The sequence below is a fragment of the Cheilinus undulatus genome, linkage group 7 (genome assembly GCF_018320785.1).
Source record: "Cheilinus undulatus linkage group 7, ASM1832078v1, whole genome shotgun sequence".
Classification (NCBI taxonomy): domain Eukaryota; kingdom Metazoa; phylum Chordata; class Actinopteri; order Labriformes; family Labridae; genus Cheilinus; species Cheilinus undulatus.
Window position 1 is genome coordinate 54337954 of NC_054871.1, and position 22913 is coordinate 54360866.

Below are 22913 nucleotides of genomic sequence, written 5' to 3' on the forward strand. Positions count from 1 at the left end.
AAAGTCCACAATGGCTTTTTGGATGTCCTCTACGAGACCTCTTGGTGGAGACAGAGCGATGAGCCGATGCCAAAGAGTCGAGGCGACCAAGTTATTAGCAACCAAGACTCTCCCCGTATACGACAGCTGGGGTAGCAACCATTTCCACTTAGACAACCGAGCACACACTTTCTCCTTAACTCCCTCCCAGTTTTTGGCCTTGAAGCCCTCAATGCCCAGAAACACTCCCAGCACCTTTAATCCCTCCTTCCCCCACTTGAGTCCACCTGGCAGACTGGGTACTGCCTGATCTCTCCAGGGTCCAATCAGCAGAGCTTCGCTCTTCGCCCAGTTCACCCTCGCTGATGTAGCCCTCTCATAAAGGGACAGGGTGTCCTGAAGACCCTGAACGTCCCCCTGACTGGAGACAAACACATTAACATCATCTGCATAGGCAGAAACAGTAGGGGGACACTCAAAACCACAGGACCCAGGCAAGGACAGCCCACTTAGCCGGCCCCTCAGTCTGTGCAGCAAGGGCTCAATAGCGATGCTATATAACTGGCCGGAGATGGGACAGCCCTTTCTCATCCCCCGCTGCACAGGGATTGGCCGACTCAGCCCCGCCCCCATCTTCACCAAACACTGTGCATTAGAATACAATAAACGAACCCATGAAACAAAAACCTGACCAAAACCAAACGCCTTCAGAGTAGAAAACAAATAAGAATGATCCACCCTGTCAAAAGCCTTCTCCTGGTCCAAAGACACTGTGGTGGGAATTTTGTATGTTTTTTATATTTTAACCTCTGATTTAGTTAGTCTGTAGATTTAGCTGTGCATCTGTCTTATTGACCAAGGAATGACCTGGCGAATCCTTCTGTTAACCCAACTGTAAACCACATCATGATCACCACAGGGCAGTAAGTCATGAGCTGAGCAGCTGTATGTTGTAAAAGGTCATAAAGACCACTTTTTAGGGAAGTGACCATCTGTTTTATTGCACCCCAACTGATTTACCCTTCTGCTCAAGAAGTTCTTTGAAGTTGATCAAAAGCTCATGTGTTTGGTCAACTGCTCAAAGGCATGTCTTAGATGATATATAAAGAGGGGGTCCTCCAGTTGCTCAGGGGGCAAGCCTCATACTGCTAACTGCTGTGTGGCTGTGTAGGTTTGCTCCCTCTGTACAGAGTGAATTAAATTCTTGATGCATGTATCTTACCAGTCTTGTTTTTTGACTCTCTATAGGTAATCGAGAAATTTCATTAACAAGTGGTGGCAGCGGTGGGATCTCGCAAGTGATTCGTCCACCGCCTGAGACCAGACAGGGGCTGATCACCCTGAACCAGAACAAAAAAACGGTTCGGTCTCAAAACCTCGTCACATTCAGAGAGAGTGGGAACTGACTGGACTTGAGGCGGGTGGACCATCACAGCTGAGATCAGAACGAACAACGACCAAGTTGTCGGGTGAGTTAAAAAACAACGCTTTATTCTTGTAAAAAAAAAAAAAAAAAGGGGTGGTTATCATAGTGTGCCTTCTCATATGGTTATTGCAAAGGATTCCAGTCATATTCGTGACCGCGGCGCTGCTGGGTATTCACGGAGAATACCAGGGGGAAGTCTGGGACTTTCATTTGTGCCTCTGCAGAGAGGGCCATAATAGGTAGATCCAGCTACGGGGTCGGGCAAGTATTCGAGGAATACTGCATAGGTCAGGGACCTGTAGTCTCAGGGAGAGACAGTGTAAAGTGCTGGGAATTTTACATAAAAGTGACACGTGGTAATCCGTGAGGACGCTCACGTGGAGATGGGGTCTAAAAGCAGTAAAGAATATGAGTCTGTGTCACCAAATGAGGGGTGCATGCGTGGTAAATATGGGGAAAAAAAACAATCAAGTTTATGCAACAGTGGTGTGAAGAAATGGGATTTCAAAAGGGGGGTTCTTTTGGGTTAACAGCGATAGCCTCGCTTGTAGAAAACTTAAGTAAAATAGAGAAAAAGATTAAAAAAGGAAAAAAGGTGTTACTTAAAGATTTAAAAGACATGGAGCAGCAAAGAGCGGCATTTAATGCATGGAAAAAGGAAGCAGAACGTAGGGACAGAAAACAGACGAGTAAACTGCTGCCTAATCCATGCATAGATCAAACTGACAAAAAAAAAGAACAGACAATGCTTCTCAGTGCTCTGCCCTGTATCCTTCTCTTCCACAGTTGGTTAAAGTGGACCTGGACCTTGATTCCTTTCCTGCTGCTCCCCCACCACCTCCGTATATTCCACCTCCACTGCAGGCAGCAGCAGCAGCAGCAGCAGCCAGTATGCAGCAGCAGCAGCAGCCCTACAGCCGTCACTGCAGGAGGTGGGCCCTAAACCAGAGCCTGCAGCAGGAGGTCTGTCACCTGATGTGTTGCCAAAAAATCATTGCAGACTGTTCCATCAGAGTCAAATCCATTGTTGACTCCCTCACACACACGAACAGGACAAAGGTTTGGCATGCTTGAGGTAAAATCACTGATCCTGCATCTGCCTGTCTTCACAATGCCCATGGTGGAAGTAGCAGGGCTACAGGGGCTGATGCTTGTATTCCGCTCCTGGACCACCACAGACGTCATGGAGGCAGTCAGACATCTTCCAGAGCCAGCAGCATCAGGCACTAAGTTTGCAGAGCAGTTTGTCTTTTGTCATGAATTCAGACCAACACTGTCTGGGTTAAAAAGACTGTTGACCAAACGGCTGGGTGAGAGTGCGTGTAAGACGAGAACGCAGAGGAGGTAGGCGGCCAAGCAGACCATTTACTACAGATGATGTGTGTTACACATGTGGAAAGAAAGGACATTGGTCAAGAGACTGCTACTAATACAAGTTGGACTGATGGGGAGAGCAGGAGGAGGAGAGGTTCCAGCCCCAAACCAATGTGACAGAAAAGAGAGGTACTGCACACACAAACATTACACACACCAATGGTAGTACTGATAATGATACTCGAGGCACATATGTACAATATCACACAGAGGCATATCAACAATTGCCAGAATATACATTAACTATAAGGAAAAAAAAAATTGACCTTTCTTGTTGATTCGGGGGCAACAAATTCTGTTATAAGAGCAAGTGATCTCTCTCCCTCTCCAAAGATGAGTTGGCGCTATGTATATTCTATGGGAGCATCAAACACTGCAGTAAAAGAACATTTTACTGTTCCTCTTCTCTGTAAAGACACCGATAATGTCCAATCCAAACATTCATTTCTATTGTCTGACCATTGCCCAATCAATCTGCTGGGAAGAGACTTAATGATAACACTGGGGATATCAATTATGTCAACAATAGAAGGACTAAAAATAATAAAAACTGAGGCAATGGTCAATCAAATGGTTAATGTTCCTAATTCTCCATTGATGTTTGCATATCAGTGGCGTTTGAGCCACACAGAGACGAGCAACTCTTTAATTGAAGAGGCAGAGACAATCATGACAGCTCCTAATGTTACATATATGCAGGATCTGCATCGTATGTCACATTTATCTGAAGATAGTGACATGTCATTTGACACTGACTGGTACCAAACCAAATCAGCTGATGACTTTGACGTACTGACTGTTGATGACATTTATTGGGATGCAGACAAATGTGCGGCAGCCATAAGCTTGCCAAAAGAATTGGTAATGCTGTTTGATGTTCCTAATTCAGTCCCACATGTAGCATTAGCTAAAACAGACAGCTGCAGGTGGGATGACTTAGGACCATTTGTTAGTGACTGCACTCAAGTGACCGACTGGACAGATACTTCTACTGAAGGTGTCTAATACTGTGCACAATTGAATTCTTATAAAAAAGCATGTTTCTGCTGATGTACACAGCACGCGCAGCGTAACAATCTTGTCGAATGATGAAAATGACTTAATCTGCATGTTTTTCATGTTTGTCTGTTGAAGAAGCACAAGTGCACCCTTTATTAGGCCAAGTCCCTGATAAATTGTGGGCCAGAAGGAAAAATGATGTGGGTTTAGTAAGAACTGCAGAACCAGTGGTCATAGTCCCTAAATCTGATTACAGACCATGCCAGAGACAGTACCCACTTAGACAAGAAACCATAAATGGTATCACACCAGTGTTTGAGGCCCTAAGAAAAGCAGGTGTTATAGTACCTTCTCAAAGTCCTGTACGAACACCTATCTTACCTGTTAAAAAAGCCAGGGAAGAGGGTCAGCCAGAGGATTGGAAAATTGTGCAAGACTTGCAAGCTGTAAATAATGCTGTACAACCTAGAGCGCCGATTATTCCAAAACCGTGCACTATTCTATCACAGATACCACCTGCAGCACAGTGGTTCACAGTAATAGACCTTGCTAATGCGTTTTTCAGTGTTCCAGTACACCCAGACAGCCAGTACTGGTTTGCAATCACATTTAAGGAGAAAACATGGACATTTACATGTCTGTGCCAGGGGTATTGCGAATCACCAACTATTTATAACAGTGTATTGGCTGAATCATTATCATCATTAGAGGTTACACCAGGTTCAGCTTTGTTACAATACTTTGATGATCTACTCCTGTGCTCACCTACAAAGGAACAATGCGAAACAGACCCTGTCAAATTATTGCAGCATCTTGCACATGAAGGCCACAAAGTAAGCCTAAAAAAGTTACAACTTGTGCAACAAAAGGCAACCTTCTTAGGCCATCTTATTATACCAGAGGGTAAACAACTACTGCCAAAACGTATTCAAGCCATACAAAAGATCCCTAAGCCTAAAACTAAAAAAGAAGTGATGTCATTTTTGGGATTGTGTTCCTATTGCCGTGCATTTATTCCAAACTACTCTGTTATTGCAGCATAATTATTGAACATCGCGCATCAAAAAGGCCTTCATCCACATAATGAAGTTACTTGGACATCAGAAGCAGTGCAGGCATTTGATGACTTAAAACGAGCTTTGATATCACCACCTACTTTAGGCATACCTGATCCAAACAAACCGTTCATTCAAACTGTGGATGAAAAGGAAGGTTGCATGACATCTGTTCTCTTGCAGCAACATGGAGACAAACTAAGACCTATTGCTTATTTTTCAGCCAAGCTTGATCCTGTAGCAGCAGGGCCTCCTTCCTATTTACGTGCAGTTGCAGCTGCTAAGAAAGCAGTTGTTGCATCATGTGACATAGTGGGTTATTCAGATCTCACACTTCTTGTACCACATTCTGTCTTTATGATTCTCCTAGAGCAGAAAACTTTGCACTTGTCTACAGCAAGATGGTTGCGGTATAATGCTATTCTGTTAGAAATGCCTAATGTCACAGTAAAACGATGTACTATCCTTAACCCTGCAACACTTCTACCTATTCCAGGGGAAGATGACGAAGAAGAGGACCATGACTGCAACATTGTGTTGTCACAAGTGTGCAGCCTGAGGGCTGACCTTAAAGACACACCCCTGACTAACCCTGATTTGATTCTTTTTGTAGATGGATCAGCGTCCAGAGATGCAGTCACCGGTAAAAACAATGTTATTTTTGCAGTGGTTAATACACATAGTGTAGTGTGTTCAGGCAAACTTCCAAATAACTACTCTGCACAAGTAGCTGAATTAATAGCTCTAACCGAAGCGTGTAACTTTGCAAAAGACAAGTCTGTGACCATTTACACAGTTTCAAGATATGCATTTTGGAATCATTCATGATTTTGGTATATTGTGGCAGTATCATACCTTTATGAAATCAGATGGACAGCCTATTTTGAATGCCAGCCATGTAGCAGCTTTTACTAGAAGCCATATTGTTGCCATCAGAAATTACTGTTTGCAAATGTCAAGCTCACTTGAATGACAAAGATGAAGTTTCTCTAGGAAATGCCTGAGCGGATTCAGTGGCAAAAGCTGCGACACTGTCTAAACACATTTATACTATGCTTGCTTCTACCACTAACATGTCTCCTTCTGAAGAACTTTTAACAATCCAGTCCCAGGCAACACCTGAAGATGTGTCCACATGGAAGAAGAGTGGCTGCATTAAGATTAACAACGTGTGGTATGGGCCAAAATGCAAGCCTTGCCTTCCTAAAGCATTGTTTCCACATTATGCTAAATTGACACATGGGTTGAACCACGTGTCAAAAGGGGGGATGCATATGCAGTGACAAAATTTTAAAATTTTGGTTTACAAAAGGGTTTCAAATGTATGCTTGCAAAATGTTGTACAGAAACAGGATTACTTTAGACAAAATGTCTGCCTATTTTTACTCATGTACATGCGTATGCGCATCAGAACAAGAACTAACTTAAGTCCTTTCGAGATCCTGGTTGCCTGACCACGACATCTAGGTTGGACCAATGTGGAGGACCAGCAAAGAAGATCCTCTCCACCCATGGCGATTACGGACTCAGCCATGGTTACTATTGTCCACACTTGTCCTATCTATTATCAGATATTCACTCACAGGTGAAAGCAGCTCTGCCAGATCCAGCGGCCAGTACACTCCATTCGATCCAGCCAGGCGACTGGGTAAGGGCCCTGACAGCAAGGAGGTGGAACCAGAAGAAGTGGCTAGGACCCTTTCAAGTTCTTTTGATAACTCACACCGCGATGAAAATAGCTGAGAGAGCAACGTGGATACACGCCAGTCACTGCAGGACGGGGCCAGAACCAGCAGACAATGCTGTTAATAATTAAGCATCTCAGAGAATCTTGAAATCACTCGCTCACGTACACACACTTATAGCGAGGCAGCGATGACCAGCTCAGCTGAATGGTGTAAGCCAAGCGCTGCCACAGCTGCTACGGCGAATCACACAATGCACACACATGGTTCCAGAGATAACACACTATACGAGACACCCTTGCGTGTCCAACGAGGGACATCGAGGGAACACCGATCTACGTGGGACCAACTAAAGACATACATGATGAAAAGGAAGACAGAGGGGTTAAGCATGATATTGCTATTGATAATAATAACTATTATGATATCTGCAAATAATCATGTCATTCCATCTCAATCTAGTAAACTCTTGACAGCAAAAAGAGAAACAAATATAACTGAAAACAATATATGGTATAAATCTATGGTTGTCAATGTGAGAAAGCTAAATATCACCACCAGTTGTTATGTATGTGCCCAGTTACCTCACCATTCTGCCTCAGCTATTCCAGCCATCCCCTGGGCTTTAAATGCATCTGAAGTTCTTGGGGTAACCATAGCCTTATCAGTTGGCATTAAGAAAACTACAACAAACCCAGATCAACGTCACATTATAGGAAATCTAACCAATTCCTTAGCGATGTTAAATGTGTCAGTTGTAGACTATTCAGGGCATGCTGTACGTATTTTTAATGCCTCAGCGGGGTATCATGATCGTATTTTTGAACCCTTATTTGAAACAAACCCAACTAACTATCCTCCAGGCATCTGTTTCTATAGTAAATTGATAAATTGACTACTTATTTGGGAGACAGTAGTTGCAGCATCATACGCAATGCTACTTGTGGAGCCACTCACCCTTCGCGATTGCCTTGCTTAAATGATAGAAAAACAGCATATATATCCCAACTTAACTTGACAGATCATCTCAGCTCAGTTCCAAACAAAAAAGGGCATGACAACCCTCAAATAATAATCCCTAATGAGGAAGGGTATGGTGTTTTACAAGATTTTGTATGGGTTTGTGGAAAATATGTATATCAAGTTCTCCGACCAGGGTGGTGTGGAAAATGTTTCATGGCTAAATTGTTACCATATGTCAGAATAGTTAAAAATCTAACATACCACCATGATAGGTATACTCATTATTACATTCCCTCGACATTACATCGACAAGCCAGGGAGATTCTGCGAATCTCACCCCTGGAGAAGTTCTTCTCAGGACTTCTACCATGGTATGGCACTGTTAAAAATGCTCACACACTTGATGAATTGGCTTTTGAAATTGAAAACCTTACAGCATTAACAACTACAGGGTTTAATTCCTTAACAGTGGAAACACAAGCTCTTAGGAATGTAGCCTTACAAAACAGGATGGCATTAGATATATTGTTAGCCTCACAGGGAGGTGTTTGCCACATTATTGGAAGTGTGTTGTACATACATTCCCGATATAAATGACAACATGACACATGTAGTCGCACACCTGAATGACCTCCTACATAGACAAAAATCCTTAGATGTTCAGGCTGGGGATGGGTTTAATCTATGGGCATGGTTAACAGGAGGAAATTGGTGGACAATCATGGGAAAATTCTTAATACCAGTTGTAAGTGTGATGTCTATGGTGCTAATCATTTTATGTTGTTTAATCCCCTGTGCAAGAAGAATCATTTCTTCTATGATAGAGTCATCATTTACTATGGTACATGTTACGGAAAATTACAACCTAGATGATTATAGTGATAGTGATGAAAGTGATGTGTAACCAAGAATAATCTATTCTAAACGATGTGTAGAATTGAAGCTATGAGCATTTTCTCCACTGATGAATGAATAGTTTATCATAAATGATAAAAAGTGGGGAGCTGTGGTGGGAATTTTGTATGTTTTGTATATTTTAACCTCTGATTTAGTTAGATTGTGGGTTTAGCTGTGCATCTGTCTTATTGACCAAGGAATGACCTGGTGAATCCTTTTGTTCCAACTCCACTGTAAACCACATCATGATCACCACAGGGCAGTAAGTCATGAGCTGAGCAGCTGTATGTTGTAAAAGGTCATAAAGACCACTTTTTAGGGAAGTGACCATCTGTTTTATTGCACCCCAACTGATTTACCCTTCTGCTCAAGAAGTTCTTTGAAGTTGGTCAAAAGCTCATGTGTTTGGTCAACTGCTCAAAGGCATGTCTTAGATGATATATAAAGGGGGTCCTCCAGTTGCTCAGGGGGCAAGCCTCATACTGCTAACTGCTGTGTGGCTGTGTAGGTTTGCTCCCTCTGTACAGAGTGAATTAAATTCTTGATGCATGTATCTTACCAGTCTTGTTTTTTGACTCTCTATAGGCAATCGAGAAATTTCATTAACAACACGATCCCAGCACTGACATCATAGAGTCCACACACGTCAATAACATCCCTGACCAAGAAGATACTGTCCATGATTGTTCCATCCTGCATACAGTAGCTCTGGTCGGTATGTATGACACTTCCTAGGACCTCTCTAAGTCTGTTTGACAGAGCTCTAGAGAGGATTTTATAGTCTGTGCACAGCGGGGCCACTGGCCTCCAGTTCTTCAGGAGAGCCAGGTCTCCTTTTTTTGGAAGTAGAGAGAGAACGGCTCTCTGACAGGACACGGGGAGAGATCCTGTTTGAAAACCCTCCAATAAAACGCTGTGTAGATCATGTCCAAGAACCTTCCAGAAACGTTTGTAAAAGTCTGTAGATAGTCCATCTATCCCCGGTGATCCACCTGAGGCCATCTGGTTGACAGCATCAGTCAGCTCCTCCAGAGTCAGCTCAGAGTCCAGAACAGACCTTTCTTCTGGGCTGAGCTGAGGAAGATTCCCCAGGAGCTCCTCACGACTCCCAGCGTCACAGAGTTCTGCTCCAAAGAGCTCAGCATAGAAGTCCACTGCATGGCTCCTCATCTCTGCAGGACTGCTGGTGATCCTGCCTCCTGGGAGCTTTAGACATGCCATGAGCTTCCTCTGGGCCACCGATTTCTCCAGGTTGAAGAAAAAGGAGCTTGGTGCATCCATGTCCTTCAGCTGGAGGAAGATCTAACCAGAGCTCCCTTTACTCTCTCCTGCAGGAAAGAGCTTAGCTCCAGTCTCTTCTCCTGCAGTAAGGGACCTGAGCTAGGATCAGAGGTGCTACCTAACCCTGTTTCAATAAATTTAATTTTTTCCTCCAGATCATGGACAGTTTCTTGAACCCTAGCAGAAGAATGAGACGTGTATTGCTGACAAAACACACGAATTTGAGTTTTACCAACCTCCCACCACAGCCTAAGTGAACTAGAATCAGTTTTCTTGGATTTCCAATGCTGCCAGAAACCTTCAAATCTCTGACAGAAGCTTCTGTCCTGGAGGAGCCTGTTATTAAAATACCAGCAGGACTTAACCCGTTCACCTGGAGATGTTATTAACTCTATGTTGATCAGATGATGATCCGTGAAACCCACTGGACTGATGTGGCAGTTCATGAGTCTGGAGTTTAGGTTTCTGCTGATATATATCCTATCCAGTCTGGCTGCACACACACTGTGTTATTGATCATTCTCACCCAGGTATACTGTCTGCTAACAGGGTACTTCACTCTGAACGTGTCCAGGAGCTCTAGGTGTGATATTACTGTTTTTAGTGCCTGACATGACTGTAGGTGAGGTTCCTCTCCTATTCTATCTACAGTGAAATCTACAGTACAGTTAAAGTCACCAGCAATAATAATCTGCTCCTGATGGTAGCTGAGGAGTTCATCTTTTAAGATGTTGAAGAATCTCTGCCTCTCCCTCCCATTATTAGGAGCATACACATTAACAAAAACGAAACACTGCCTTCTATTTCTGCTCTAACAATCAGCAACTGGCCTGCTACCACCTCAGTAGAGGACAAGATGGCTGCATTAGCAGATGATCTGATTAAGATAGCTACACCTGCACTGACGTTAGTCCCATGGCTAAGGGTACAGGACCCTCCCACCATAAACCCCAGTCTGTCTCATCTGAAGGAATAGTATGGGTCTCCTGTAAATACAAAACATCAATCCTCTTCTGATTAGAAACCTCAGAGACTAAAGCCCTTTTCTGTCTATCTCTGCCCCTGTTAATGTTCAGAGAGCTGATGTTAAGGCTCCTCAGAGGAAGGTCTGAGAGAAAGAACAGGTAAGAGACAGACAGCAGCAGACAGTGGAGAAAGAGAAACACCTTGTGATGCATGATCATTTCTTATTTCTTCTGGTGACTCTACCACTACTTTTTCTTAATGCAGTCAGATGCTTTTTGAGCCTGAAGAGCTTTTTTCGTCCAGGCGGTCCAGACCAACCTGTCTTTTCAGGACAATCACAGATCTGATGAACTTTTCAGTGTCACTAAAATAATCGCTCACTTTCACTGACCTCTTGTATATTTCATCCATACACTGGTTCATTTCCTCCAGAGAGTAAAGATCTGTGCTGCTGGATGATTCAGCCATAGAAACACTGTCTGATTCAGAGTCCTGGTCCATGTCCTCTCCCTCACATGATGCTTGGCTACTACACAGACTGTTAGTGGTGGTATCTCTGCAGGCATCACTGGTAGAAGCTCCATCCTCTCCATCCAGCTGTGTTTGTTCTTTAGATCCTGCAGACTGAGAGCTGCTCTGACCTTCTGCAGTCAAAGGAGCCTGTGCTCCTTCACAGATGTCCTCTTTCTCCTTCTCAATATTTAAATGATCAGGATGTGGCCCTACGCTGCAGGTATCCACCCTCCCCTGAGTACAATCTATCACCGCCGCGGCAGCGGAAGAAGTCGCGGCTTCAGCAGCCGCGGCACTCTCCGCGCTCTCACTGACAGCGTTTCCCCTTGCCTGCTGCTTATGCGGACATGTGAAGCGTTTGTGGCACACATCACCACATTCAAAACATTTCACCTGTCCTGAGCTGGCGTACACCATATAGGAGCCGCCTCCATGCTTCACTCTGAGAGAAACCTCCAGAGTCTGAGCAGGTGAATCCAGAAACATGAAAACCTGCCTCTGCAGGGACTGAACGTGCTTCAGTTTGGGATCCTTACATCCCAGACTCACACTTTTAAATCCACTAGCAAATTTACCAAATCTGCGCAGCTCATTTTCTAATAATTCGTTCAGAATGAACGGCAGAACACCGGACACAGTAATCCGTGTAGAAGGCACCAACAGCGGGGAAACTTGGACAAACAAATCTCTGATCATCACTCCGCTCTCAATCAGCTGGTGGCCAGTGGGTTCATCTCTGAGGAACACCACCACCGCTTTGTTCATTCTAGAAGCATAGGAGAGCTTTTCATGGCCTACCTGCTCACCAACAGCCAACAAAACCTCCTCCACCGTTACCGAGGAGTCCGGGGGGACAATCCGAACACCTTGTTGGATTGACGGAGGTGGCGTCTTGGTGGAGGGAAGAGAGAGGAGAGAGGAGGGAGGAGAGAGGAGAGAGGAGGGAGGAGGAGGGAGGAGGAGGGAGGAGGAGAGGAGGAGAGGAGGGAGGAGAGAGGAGAGAGGAGGGAGGAGGGAGGAGGAGGGAGGAGGAGAGGAGGGAGGAGATAGGAGAGAGGAGGGAGGAGGTGTGTAGATGTAATCTTTGAGGATTAATAAAGACTATTACACTTCAAAAAGAGAGCTCAGCTAATTCTTCATGAGAGAGACACTCTCAGAGTCATGTAAATGCTAAAGGTCAAAGGTTATCTCCACTCTGAACACTAATTCAATCAAAACCAAAGAAGCAGAACTGTTATGAGGGACCTGGTCCTGCTGAAATACTCACTTTGCTTCTCCATCCTCACCTATATAGGTGTAGGTGTGTGTCTGTGTGTGTATCTGTGTGTGGGTGTGTCTGTGTGTGTATCTGTGTGTAGGGGTGTGTGTATCTGTGTGTAGGTGTGTCTGTGTGTGTATCTGTGTGTAGGGGTGTGTGTATCTGTGTGTAGGTGTGTCTGTGTGTGTATCTGTGTGTAGGGGTGTGTGTATCTGTGTGTAGGTGTGTCTGTGTGTGTATCTGTGTGTTTCTGTGCGTTAGTGTCCAGACTTCCTGCTACATCGATCAGAGGCCCGTTCAGAGAGCGGCGGCTGCAGCAGCGTCGCTCCAGCAGGCAGGTGGCGGCGAGCAGCTGGGCGATGGCTGCCGGCGCAGCCCCAGGCATCACCTCTGCTCTGAGACCGCCACGCCTGCTCTCAGACACCTGCTCCGTACCTGCCTCAGGAGCTTTTCGGCACACCTGGACATGTTTGTTTCACAACAACCACAACCTCTCCGCAGCTGCTGGGACGAACACGAGCACATCCTCGCCACTCAGGCTGCAGGTGGTAATTAGCTGTGAAGCACGGCCTGCTGCGTGACCCTGACACACCAACACAGCCTTTACAGCGAGAGGGCGGGTTCCAGAACACAGCACAAGCTTTCATTAGCTCAGGCTCAGGAGGCAAACCTTGTCCTCCGTAAGCCACGCCCCCTCCCCCAGGTGTCCTTACCTTTCCTCTTGGAGTCCCGTCTGAGGCTGCCCGGTCTGACTGCCGGCTGGAGCTCTGTCTCCGTCGACATCCTCGGCCTTGGCTCGACCCGGCTCGGCTGGGGGTCCGCGGGGCTCCGAGGGTCCGCTTCACGGCGTCAGTGCCGGCTGTGCGTGCGTGGGCGCCGTGTGTGTGCGTGGGCACACAGGGTCATGGGAGAGGGACGGGCTTCAGCCCCGACACGCCATCCCAGATATGCCCACGGAGAGCTGCAGACACAGAGAGAGAGGGAGGGTCGGTGTTACCCAGAAGGCATCACAACGAGGTGGGTTTTATTTCATCCTGGAGGACTCGTTGTCACGGTAACAGACATGGGAGACATGAGGTAAATTTCCTGTTACCTGTCTAAAACTGAAGGACACAGCCGGAGGAACAATCACACCTGTTCACAACCGCTCTGTTATTTCATCATCAATCATCATTCTCACCGCCGCCACGGCGAGGGCGAGGAAACACGAGACAAACGTGCGCAGACAAACAGCAGCTCAGGGCTCCAATTAACATTATTCAACATTCAATGATCAATGATCACTGATCAATCATCACTGATCAGTGATAATTAAGGTACAGGTGTTTTTATCAGAGACAGAAAAGGTGCAATGTATTCAGATGAATGTTTCGGTTTTCCAGAGATTAAACCATGACCACCACCAACATTAACCTCTATTACACTGTAAAAAATACGGCCATGATGAAGAAACATGTGGTCACGGGTACAGCAGGTAAACCCACAGAGGTGAAGAAGCTGAGACTCAACAACAGTCACGGAGGACTGACCTCGCCCAGAGCTGTAAAGAACAATTATCTGATTGGTTAAGTCTGTGGTTTTTGAGGCATGAGGCTGGTCGCCCCTGGGGGGCGCCAGAGAGACAGTGATGAGATTCAGCCTGGAGGAGAATTCAGAGTTTTTTTTTTGTTTGTTTTTGTTTTTTTTTTCAATGCTAACAGGATGACTACTGTCAGAGAGATGAAAAAATGACAGATTGAACTCTTTTTTAGTGTATGGTGTCAAACCAGATCACCAGCACAGCAGAGAAACCAGAGTCAGAACTCTCAGAACCAGAAACCCACCACGGTCAAACTTCAGAGGAGCTACATGTGAGCACCTGCTCCATCCACACTGAAACAGAGACATGAGACTGACACCTCATTTACCAGGTCATCAGGACTGAACTAGCAGACACTGAATATCTAAACAGAGCATAAAGAGTTAGCTCACTGACACCAGGATGTTATCTATCTGGGCTAGGACATCAAAACATCACAAGATTACTCATCCAGGTGAAACACATCAGGAGCAGCAGCTCTACAACCATCCTGGAGGTTAAAAACATCACAAAGAGGGCTGACATTGCTCCACACTGATAGTGGGACAGCTGAAGAAGAACCAGAGCTGACCCCTGACCCACAAATGATCCTAACATGATCTACACATGATCAACACATGATAAACACATGATCCACACATGAGTCACACATGATCCACACATGATCAACACATGATCCATGCATGATCAACACATGATCAACACATGATCAACACATGATCCACAAATGATCAACACATGAGTCACACATGATCAACACATGATCAACACATGATCCACGCATGATCAACACATGATCAACATATGAACCACACATGATCAACACATGATCCACACATGATCCACGCATGATCAAGACATGATCAACATATGAAACACACATGATCAACACATGATCCACACATGATACACACATGATCAACATATGAACCAAATATGATCAACACATGATAAACACATGATCAACACATGATCCACAAATGATCAACACATGAGTCACACATGATCAACGCATGATCAACACATGATCCACACATGATCAACATATGAACCACACATGATCAACACATGATAAACACATGATCAACACATGATCCACAAATGATCAACACATGAGTCACACATGATCAACACATGATCAACACATGATCCACGCATGATCAACACATGATCAACACATGATCAACACATGATCCACGCATGATAAACACATGATCCACACATGATCCACACATGATCAACATATGATCCACACATGATCCTGACATGATCCACACATGATCAACACATGATCAACACATGATACACACATGATCAACATATGAACCACACATGATCAACATATGAACCACACACGGTCAACACATGATAAACACATGATCAACACATGATCAACATATGAACCACACATGATCAACACATGATCCACACATGATCAACATGTGATAAACACATGATCCACACATGAACCACAAATGATCAACACATGATCCACACATGATCAACATATGAACCACACATGATCAACACATGATCCACACATGAACCACACATGATCAAAACATGATCAAAATATGAACCACACATGATCCACAAATGATCAACATATGATCAACACATGATACACACATGATCAACATATGAACCACACATGATCCACACATGATCAACACATGATCAACACATGAACCACACATGATCCACACATGATCAACACATGATCAACAAATGAACACACATGATCAACACATGATCCACACATGATCAAAACGTGATAAACACATGATCCACACATGAACCACACATGATCAAAACATGATCAACACATGATCAACATATGAAACACACATGATCCACACATGATCCACACATGATCAACACTTGATAAACACATGATCCACACATGATCAACATATGAACCACACATGATCAATGCATGATCAACATATGAAACACACATGATCAACACATGATACATACATGATCAACATATGAACCACACACAATCAACACATGATAAACACATGATCAACACATTAACCACACATGATCCACAAATGATCAACACATGATCAACATATGAACCACACATGATCCACACATGATCAACACATGATCAACATGTGATAAACACATGATACACACATGAACCACAAATGATCAACACATGATCCACATATGATCCACACATGATCAACACATGAACCACACATGATCAACATATGAACCACACATGATCCACACATGATCAACACATGATCAAAATATGAACCACACATGATCCTGACATGATCAACACATGATCAACACATGATACACACATGATCAACATATGAGCCACACATGATCAAAACATGATCAACACATGATCAACACATGAACCACACATGATCCACACATGATCAACACATGATCAACACATGATCAACACGTGATCCACATATGAACAACACATGATCAACACATGATCCACATATGAACCACACATGATCAACACATGATCCACACATGATCAACACGTGATAAACACATGATCCACACATGAACCACACATGATCCACAAATGATCAACACATGATCCACACATGATCCACACATGATAAACATATGAACCACACATGATCCACACATGATCAACACATGATCAAAATATGAACCACACATGATCCTGACATGATCAACACATGATCAACACATGATACACACATGATCAACATATGAACCACACATGATCAACACATGATCAACACATGATCAACACATGGACCACACATGATCCACACATGATCAACACATGATCAACACATGATCAACACGTGATCCACATATGAACCACACATGATCAACACATGATCCACATATGAACCACACATGATCAACACATGATCCACACATGATCAACACGTGATAAACACATGATCCACACATGAACCACACATGATCCACAAATGATCAACACATGATCCACACATGATCCACACATGATAAACATATGAACCACACATGATCCTGACATGATCCACACATGATCCACACATGATCAACATATGAACCACACATGATCAACACATGATCCACATATGAACCACACATGATCCACACATGATCAACACGTGATAAACACATGATCCACACATGAACCACACATGATCCACAAATGATCAACACATGATCCACACATGATCCACACATGATAAACATATGAACCACACATGATCCTGACATGATCCACACATGATCCACACATGATCAACACATGATCAACACATGAACCACACATGATCAACACATGATCAACATATGAACCACACATGATAAACACATGATCCACACATGATCAACACATGATCAACATATGAACCACACATGATCCTGACATGATCCACACATGATCAACACATGATCAACATATGAACCACACATGATCCACACATGATCAACACATGATCAACATGTGATAAACACATGATCCACACATGAACAACAAATGATCAACACATGATAAACACATGATCCACACATGATCAACATATGAACCACACATGATCCACAAATGATCAACACATGAACCACACATGATCAACATATGAACCACACATGATAAACACATGATCCAAACATGATAAACACATGAACCACACATGATCCACACATGATCAACACATGATCAAAATATGAACACACATGATCAACACATGATCAACATATGAACCACACATGATCCACACATGATCCACACATGAACCACACATGATCCTGACATGATCAACATATGAACCACACATGATAAACACATGATCCACACATGATCAACACATGATCAACACATGATCAACACATGATACACACATGATCAACATATGAACCACACATAATCCACACATGATCAACACATTATCCACACATGATCCAAACATGATCCACATGTGATCCTGACATAATCCACACATGATAAACACATGATCCACACATGATCCACACATGAACCACACATGATCAACATATGATCAACACATGATCCACACATGATCAACACACAAACCACACATGATCCACACATGATCAACACATGATCCATCCATGATCAAGACTTGATCAACACATGAACCACACATGATCCACACATGATAAACACATGATCAACACATGATCAACACATGAACCACACATGATCCACACATGATAAACACATGATCCACACATGATCCACACATGATCAACACATGATCCACAAATGATCCACACATGATTAAAACATGATCCTAAAATGATACTGACAATATCTACACATGATCCACACATGATCCTCACATGATCCTCACATTATCCACACATTATCCACACGTGATCCACACGTGATCCTGACATGATCCACACATGATCAACACATGATCCACAAATGATCCACACATGATAAACACATGATCCTAAAATGATACTGACATGATCCACGCATGATTAACACATGATCCTCACATTATCAACACAAGATCCACATATGATACACATGTGATCTTGACATGATCCACACATGATAAACACATGATCCTCACATGATCAACAGATGATCAACACGTGATCCACACATTATCCACATGTGATCCTGACATGATCAACACATGTTCAACACATGATCCACACATTATCCACACGTGATCCTGACATAATCCACAAATGATAAACACATGATCCACACATGTTCAACACATTATCCACACATGATCCACACATGATCCACACATGATCAACACATGAACCACACATGATCAACACATGATCAACACATAAACCACACATGATCCAAACATGATCAACACATGATTAACACATGATCCACACATAAACCACACATGATCCACACATGAACCACACATGATCCACAAATGATCAACATATGATAAACACATGATCCACACATGATCAACACATGATCCACACATGATCTACACATGATCAACACATGATCCACACATGATCAACACATGATCAACACTAGTTCCTCACATGATCAACATATGATCCAGAGATGATCAACACATGATACATACATGATCCACACATGATAAACAATGTTTTTATTATGATCCTGACATGATCCACACATGATCAACACATGATCCAAGCATGCTCAAAACATGATCAACACATGACAAAAACATGATCCACACATGATCAACACATGATCACCACATGATAAAAACATGATCCACACATGATCAACACATGAACCACACTTGATCAACACATGATAAACACATGATCCACACATGATCCACACATGATCCACACATGAACCACACATGATCCACAAATGATCAACATATGATAAACACATGATCCATACATGATCCACACATGATCAACACATGATCCACACATGATTAACACATGATCAACACATGATCCACACATGATCAACACATGATCAACACATGTTCCTCACATGATCAACATATGATCCAGAGATGATCAACACATGATACATACATGATCCACACATGATAAACAATGTTTTTATTATGATCCTGACATGATCCACACATGATCAACACATGATCCAAGCATGCTCAAAACATGATCAACACATGATCAACACATGACAAAAACATGATCCACACATGATCAACACATGATCACCACATGATAAAAACATGATCCACACATGATCAACACATGATCCATCCATGATCAAGACTTGATCAACACATGAACCACACATGATCCACACATGATAAACACATGATCAACACATGAACCACACATGATCAACACATAATAAACACATGATCAACACATGATCCACACATGATCAACACATGATCAACACATACACCACACTTGATCAACAAAGTTCTTATTATGATCCTGACATGATCAACACATGATCCACACATGATCAACACATGATAAACACATGATCCACCCATGATCAACACATGATCCACACATGATCAACATATGATAAATACATGATCCACACGATCAACACATGATCAACACATGAATAACACATGATCCACACATGATGTACACATGATCCACACATGATCCACATATGATTCTCAAATGGCCCACACATGTCCACACATGATCCACACACGATCCACAAATGATCCTACATGATCCACACATGATCCACACATGATCAACACATGATCAACACATGATCCACACGTGATGTACACATGATCAACACATGATCAACACATGATCTTCACATGATCCAAACATGATCAACACATGATTCTAAAATGATACTGACATGATCCATGCATGATAAACACATGATCCTCACCTGATCCTCACATTATCAACACATGATCCACACATGATACACAAGTGATCTTGACATGATCCACACATGATCAACACATGATCCACACATGATCCTCACGTGATCAACACATGATCCACACGTGATGTACACATGATCCACACATGATCAACACATGATCCACACATGATCCAAACATGATCAACACATGATTCTAAAATGATACTGACATGATCCACGCATGATAAACACATGATCCTCACATGATCCTGACATTGTCAACACATGATCCACACATGATACATAAGTGATCTTGACATGATCCACACATGATAAACACATGGTCCACACATGATCCTCACATGATCAACGTATGATCCACACATTATCCACACGTGATCCTGACATAATCTTCACATGATTCACACATGATCCACACATGATCAACACATGATCAACACATGATCCACACATGATAAACACATGATTAAGACATAATCCGCAGATGATCAAAACATGATCCTTACATAATCCACACATGTTTAACAATGTTCTTATTATGATCCTATAATAATCAACACATGATCCACACATGCTCAAAACATGATCAACACATGATCCTGACATGATTCATACATGATCAACACACGTAAAGTTCCAATTATGATTCTGACATGATCAACACATGATGAATACATGATCCAAACATGATCAACACATGATCCTAAAATGATCCTAAAATGATCCACGCATGATCAACACATGATCCACATATGATCCTGACATGATCCACGCATGATCAACACATGATCCACATATGATCCTCACATGGTCTACACACGATCCACAAATGATCCTACATGATCCACACATTATCCACACATGATCCTGACATGATCCACGCATGATCAACACATGATCCACATGTGATCCTGACATGATCCACACATGATCAACACATGATCCACACATGATCCTCACATGATCAACACATGATCCACACATGATCCACATGTGATCCTGACATGATCCACATGATCCACATATGATCCAGACATGATCCACACGTGATCCTGACATGATCCACATGTGATCCTGACATGATCCACACATGATCAACACATGATCCACATATGATCAACACATGATCCACACATGATCAACACATGATCCACACATGATCCACACATGTTCAACACATGATCCAGACATGATCCACACGTGATCCTGACATGATCCACACGTGATCCTGACATGATCCACACATGATCAACACATGATCCACACATGATCAACACATAATCCACACATGATCCACATTGATCCTGACATGATCCACACATGTTCAACACATGATCCAGACATGATCCACACGTGATTCTGACATGATCCACACATGTTCAACACATGATTCACACATGATCCACACGTGATCCTGACATAATCCACACATGATAAACACATGATCCACACATGATCAACACATGGTCCTCACATGATCCACACATGATCATGACATGCATAACTTCCTGTCCGTTCTGTCTAAACGGGACTTTGCATAGAACGTTTATCATGAGGGCGATATGCAGAGTAAAATAACATAATAATAATAATAATAATAATAATTATTATTATTATTATTATTATTATTGCTATTGCTATCAATATTATGATTGTTTTATTATTATTGTTATTAATATTATTATTATTATTGTTGTTGTTGTCATCATTCCTCCTATTTACTTCGTATCAGTGGTAATAGACGGTTGTGTTCTGTCAGAAGATGTTAGACACCACCTTCAGATAAGACGTAGCGTCCAGTCAGAGCTTAACTATAATGTTGCTACTGTCTATGGCATCACATAAAGACGTGCTAGACTATTAGAATGAACGGTTTGATCTGAAGAGCAGTAAAATGTACAGTTTGAGTTCGATGACTGATTTTTTTTTTCCAAAAATAAAAAAAAAGTAAAGTCTCGTCCCTCATGAGATTAGAGTGTGGTCACACCCCCGTTACTCATGAACAGGAAGAAACGTGCAGCAGCAGAGGCAACAGACGGGGCCATTTCTAGGTTATTAGGTGAAACATCACTGTCCCTACATTTATTAATGACTCAGTCATTAAAAAACAGAACTTCAACGTACAGGATGGATCTGGATCTGAAGCTCAGGGGCAGATCCACTGAAGAATGATGCAAAAAAAGCACGTCATCCACAGAGACTGTGCAGAAAGACTTCAGGCTGCAGATAAATCCACACAGTGTTCACAACTCAACACTCAGCTGCTCTGAAACCAGACATAACAGCTCCTGCAGCGAGGCCAGCGCTGATCCAGATGGTTCAGGTGGAGCAGAGTAACAGCAGGTGAAAGCAGGTATTAAACCGGCGCTGCTCCCCTCTCTCCTTCTCAGTCACTCCTGTGGTTCCTACTATTAACGTTTATGAACAACCATGGGTGTAGGACCCATGCAGGAGCCCCTTCACAATAAAATACTATTAATAAATGAGCCACACATGAGACTGCCGGACACACCAGATGGATTTGTTTCACACATCCTTCTGGTAAAGCTCTCATAGACGGCGTTTGGGAAAGAGCAGAGCCTTTGAAAAAAAAAAAAAAAAAAAAATCGGAGAGTGATTGGATGAATGTTCTGTCTGTTACAG

The 22913-nt window shown here is 42.9% G+C and overlaps 1 protein-coding gene across 1 annotated transcript in view; it reads right to left on the reverse strand.

Moving 5' to 3' along the window:
- dab1a (DAB adaptor protein 1a) overlaps window positions 1–9659 on the reverse strand; it is a 92731-nt gene extending 83072 nt beyond the window's left edge. Inside the window, exons 1-2 of the mRNA XM_041790505.1 lie at window positions 9371–9659; window positions 169–425 (exon numbers count right to left, since the gene is read on the reverse strand). Of these exons, the coding sequence (XP_041646439.1) occupies window positions 169–425; window positions 9371–9659 (546 nt within the window). The remainder of the gene's footprint in view (window positions 1–168; window positions 426–9370) is intronic.
- Between the last annotated feature and the right edge of the window lie 13254 nt (window positions 9660–22913).